The sequence below is a fragment of the Colobus angolensis genome, unplaced genomic scaffold (genome assembly GCF_000951035.1).
Source record: "Colobus angolensis palliatus isolate OR3802 unplaced genomic scaffold, Cang.pa_1.0 Scaffold1, whole genome shotgun sequence".
NCBI lineage: Eukaryota > Metazoa > Chordata > Mammalia > Primates > Cercopithecidae > Colobus > Colobus angolensis.
In genome coordinates this window covers 18,251,526-18,256,411 of record NW_012110918.1, presented here as the reverse complement: position 1 = coordinate 18,256,411, position 4,886 = coordinate 18,251,526, and the positions used below count along the sequence as shown (strand labels likewise).

Here is a 4,886-nt window from a genome sequence, read left to right as displayed (position 1 = left end):
TCTCTGTTAAAAATACAAAAAAAATTAGCTGGGTGCGGTGGCTCACGCCTGTAATCCCAGCTACTCGGGAGGCTGAGGCAGGATAACTGCTTGAATGCGGGAGCCAAGATCGCACCATCGCACTCCAGCCTGGGCGATACAGTGAGGCTCCGTCTCAAAAAAAAAAAGGGAAGAGTTGAGTGTTTGTCTAGGTGTTTAAATCGAAGAACAAGTGAAGAGCCCGGAATGGCCCCTGCAGACAGTAACTAACAGTCAAACGTCTCTGCCCCGGGCAGGTTAGGGACAAGACAGAATGAGGGTGGGGAGGGGGGCTTGGGGAGTAGAGCCACGGTCTCCACACTCTGCTCCCCCCATGGCCACAGTAGAGCCCTGTGAACCTAGCAGGATCCTGAAGCCCACGCAGGCTCTGAACCACACGGCCATCCGGAAGAGGTGGGGTAAGTGTTGGGGAAATCCCCCTACCCGCCGCGAGCCCTGGCTGCCGCCTCCCGCCTCCTACACCCCTCCCCCACACAGCTGGCCCTGGAGGCTGCTGGAGCTGGGGTTACCCGTGGGGGGACCCTCATGCTCTCTGCTCCCCGCCTTCTCCCTCCCCCTCCCCCAAGAGCTGTGAAACCAACTCACCAGACTGACAGATGCAGGTGCGCGGGAGGCGGCGGGAGGTGGAGGTGGGGGTGGTGCCAGCAGCCAACGGGTTAATGGTCCCGGCAGGGGCTCCACAGCGGACCAGGGGTCAGATGTCTCTCTAAGATGGGGACAGGCACGTGGGCTGCTATTCTAGGGCTCTGATCACGGCTGTCTATTTATAGCGCTGGGGGGGCCGCCTCACATAGGCAGCAGAGAGGCTGCCCTGCTGCAATGTCACCGTCGTCACTGCCTCTGCAGGCTGCGGGCGCCTGCCACTACTGCAGGGAACTGAGGGGTCTTGGTCCAGCAGGGACCCCAGGGCCTTGGAGCACTGTGTGAGCTGGAAACGTGGCTGGCCAGATGGGCAGCGCCATGGAGCCCCCTGGGAGTGCATACCTGCACCTGGGCGCCGTGACGTCCCCTGTGGGCACAGCCCGCGTGCTGCAGCTGGCCTTTGGCTGCACCACCTTCAGCCTGGTGGCCCACCGGGGCGGCTTCACGGGCGTCCAGGGCACTTTCTGCATGGCTGCCTGGGGTTTCTGCTTTGCTGTCTCCGCACTGGTGGTGGCCTGTGAGTTCACACGGCTCCATGGCTGCCTGCGGCTCTCCTGGGGCAACTTCACCGCCGCCTTCGCCATGCTGGCCACCCTGCTGTGCGCCACGGCTGCGGTCCTGTACCCGCTGTACTTCGCCCGGCGGGAGTGTCCCCCCGAGCCTGCTGGCTGTGCTGCCAGGGACTTCCGCCTGGCAGCCAGCGTCTTCGCCGGGCTCCTCTTTCTGGCTTACGCCGTGGAGGTGGCCCTGACGCGGGCCCGGCCAGGCCAGGTCACCAGCTACATGGCCACAGTGTCAGGGCTCCTCAAGATCGTCCAGGCCTTTGTGGCCTGCATCATCTTCGGGGCGCTGGTCCACGACAGCCGCGACGGGCGCTATGTGGCCACCCAGTGGTGCGTGGCCGTCTATAGCCTGTGCTTCCTTGCCACGGTGGCCGTGGTGGCCCTGAGTGTGATGGGCCACACGGGGGGCCTGGGCTGCCCCTTTGACCGGCTGCTGGTGGTGTACACGTTCCTGGCTGTGCTCCTGTACCTCAGCGCCGCCGTGATCTGGCCAGTCTTCTGTTTCGATCCCAAGTATGGCGAGCCCAAACGGCCCCCTGACTGCGCTCGAGGCAGCTGTCCCTGGGACAGCCAGCTGGTGGTGGCTATCTTCACCTATGTCAACCTGCTCCTGTACGTCGCTGACCTCGCCTACTCCCAGAGGATTCGCTTCGTGCCCAGCCTGTAGCCCACGGCGACAGCCCGCCCACCTCTGCTCTCTGGCCAGCAGCTCCAGGCCCTGCAAGGGAAACTCAGGTGAACCAAGGTGTCAAGTAGCGAGTAGGAGGGAAGTCGCGGGCTCAGGGCAGATGAAGTACAACGGGAGAGGTCGCTCCCTGACTTCCAGGCTGGGCTCACGGAGGAACGGAGGGACAGGGGCAGGACAGTAGGGCTGAGGCCCTGAGCAGACGCAGGGGAGGGCCTCACCTAGGCCAATCCCCAGCTGTCTCTCTCTCAGCATTTCCCGGCCCTCCTGGGACTCAGTGCTGGTCACTGTAACATAAGGGAAAACTTTAAAGCCGCTGCTGTTGTGACCCATTTTGCAGCTGGGGACACTGAGGCTAGAAGGATTTGCGAGGCACCCAGTACCTCCATTAGTGTCTGGAGACCACACTCAGGCTGGGTAAGGCAAGCTGAAAAATGAATGACTTCCAGAGGAAAGGCACCCAGGAGAGCAGCTGGGCCAATGGAGGGGAGGGAGGGGCGTGGGGAGCCAGAACCACTCCTGGCCCAGAGAGGCAGCTCCCAGAACCCTGGGAAGAGGGGCCTGCCTGGGGAGCTGTGCCGGCTCACAGGGGAGCCAGGAATCTGGACCAGCCTCTCCCACCCATGTCTGGGAAGCCTCCGGGCTAGTAGCCACCGCCTTTGGAAGCAGGCTGCCTCCGGGGTGTCCGCAGGCTGGAAGTGGTGCAGGTGGCCTGGAAGAGCCTACAGAGCCCAGCGGCGCCAAGTGCACAGTGGACAGGGAGGACCTGGTTCTGCCATAGCCACAGAGCCCCACCTGGACACCCACCATCGGCTGTGACAAAGTAGCTTCAGCAGTGGCCGGGTGGGCATTTGTGCACTGTGGGCCTCTGTGGCACCGGGAGGGAGCCCAGCTGAGGACAGCCGCTGGACACAGAGTCTGGGCACTGTTTGCCTCTGCTCAAGGGTCCAGTTGCCCAAACACTCCTGACGCCGAGGCCATCATCCTCCACGCTCCGGCCAGCTTCTCCTGCACAGAAGCCCAGCCTGGACCAGCCAGGAGCTGACCCACTGGCCGCCCCTGAGTCCAAGCCGGGTGGGCAGTGGCACAACAGCCCCTCAGCCCATTGACTGGGTCCCATTGACATCCTTGAGCAGGAAATAAACGCTGACATTTAGATGCACCCTGCCTCTGGACCAGCAGTCTCTTCTGAGGGGACCATGGGCACCTGCCCCTCCTGGCGGCCCCTCCTAGCATGCTCTGGGGGAAGGCTGAGGAAGAAGTGGCCCGGGATTGTGGTCAGGGCAGGCTGGGCTCCTAAGGGTCTGAGCAGCCTCCTGGGGAAGGGTCAGGCAGTGTCCTCTGCCTCAGAGGGGTGACAGGTCAGCCTGGCTCCGACAGGCCTGTGGCTCATGCCCATCCCTCCCAGAGGCCTGCAGCGCTCACCTCCTCCCCCATGCCCATCTGGGGGTCTCGAGAGGCCCTGGACACAGCGATAGACAGACGCATTGTTGCTCCTTTTGGATGGCGGTCCCCACAACCAGGCCCGTGCTGCTGCCACGAAGAATATAAGGGGGCCGGGCGCAGTGGCTCACGCCTGTAATCCCAGCACTTTTGGAGGCCGAGATGGGCGGATCACGAGGTCAGGAGATCGAGACCATCCTGGCGAACACGGTGAAACCCCGTCTCTACTTAAAAAAAATACAAAAAACTAGCTGGGTGAGGTGGCGGGCGCCTGTAGTCCCAGCTACTCAGGAGGCTGAGGCAGGAGAAGGGCGTAAACTCGGGAGGTGGAGCTTGCAGTGAGCTGAGATCCGGCCACTGCACTCCAGCCTGGGTGACAGAGCGAGACTCCGTCTCAACAACAACAAAAAAGAATATAAGGAACGGGCCTCGCTGGCCGCTGAGGAGAGGTCTTGCTCACGTTAGCCAACAAACAGGGTCTGGCCAACATCCTTTACTCAGAGCGGGTAGGTCAATGGCAGATCCCAGACAAGGGCAGTCAGCTGTGGGGCCTGCCGCAGGCTGAGGGTGGCGGGGAGGGGGTACAGGGATCACCTGCCTCCCGACTCAGGGGAGACCTGGGCACCAGTCTTGCAGGGGACCCAGCCTCCTCTCCTTTCTTCTGCTGGCCAGAATTCTGAAACGAGTTAATTGTCACCAACTTCCCAATTTCCTCCCTGTCCGGTGGCCTTCTGCCACCTTCTCAAAGGTCCTGAGGGAGAGAAAGGAAGGGGAGGAGACCCAGGGCTGGGAGGCTTCCTTCATAGTTAATGCTGTTGATGGTGTATCCCTGGCCCAGAGGGCTGTCCATTTTGGGTATTTGGGTTTTTAGGTAAAAGTGTTACTTGTTGTTATCACTTGGGGAAAACTGATTTTGAAATGGCCTGGGAGCTTGGCTCCCAAAGCACCACGGCGATGCTAGCCTTTGTGCCCCAGGTTTGAGCTGTCCATCTGGACAAGCTCCTCCCGTGGCCACCACAGAGCAGCCTCCCAGTGTTGGTGGTGGTCATTACATGTCTATAGTGGGGAGAACAGGCAGACAGCCAGCCAGAACACGTGGCCCTGCCGCTGTGGTAGGAGCGTCCCAGACCTTCTGAAATGATGTGCTAGAATAGCCTGTCATCATCTAAGATACAACACAGAAAAAATAAGGTAGCTGCTCTCACCCCTTGGCAGGGGAATGGGCTGCCAGTGATCCCTTCTGACTTTGCCCTTAATCTCGCCACCGACAGGGACCCTGACTATCCAGAGCCCAAATCAGATGAACTCTGAGCATGCTCTCAGGGGAAGTGACTGGAGCTTCACTCTCCCCAAAACCCAGGGCAGGTGTGATGTTTGGGTATTGGAGGATGCTCCGGGTCGCATGGGAGCTGGGGCACGATGGGGTGGGCGTCCTGCGTTTGCTAGAGGAGCACCACTGTGTGCCCACTTAGAAGAACACCCGTGGCTGCAGTGTCATGTCTTTCTTTTCCTTT

The 4,886-nt window shown here is 61.1% G+C and overlaps 1 protein-coding gene across 1 annotated transcript in view; it reads left to right on the top strand.

Annotated features, from left to right (window-relative positions):
* Positions 1-716: 716 nt before the first annotated feature.
* Positions 717-4,886, top strand: part of MYADML2 (myeloid-associated differentiation marker-like 2) — a 6,909-nt gene continuing 2,739 nt past the window's right edge. Inside the window, exon 1 of the mRNA XM_011963183.1 lies at positions 717-1,979. Coding sequence (XP_011818573.1) covers positions 988-1,911 — 924 coding nt within the window. The 5' untranslated portion in view covers positions 717-987 and the 3' untranslated portion in view covers positions 1,912-1,979. The remainder of the gene's footprint in view (positions 1,980-4,886) is intronic.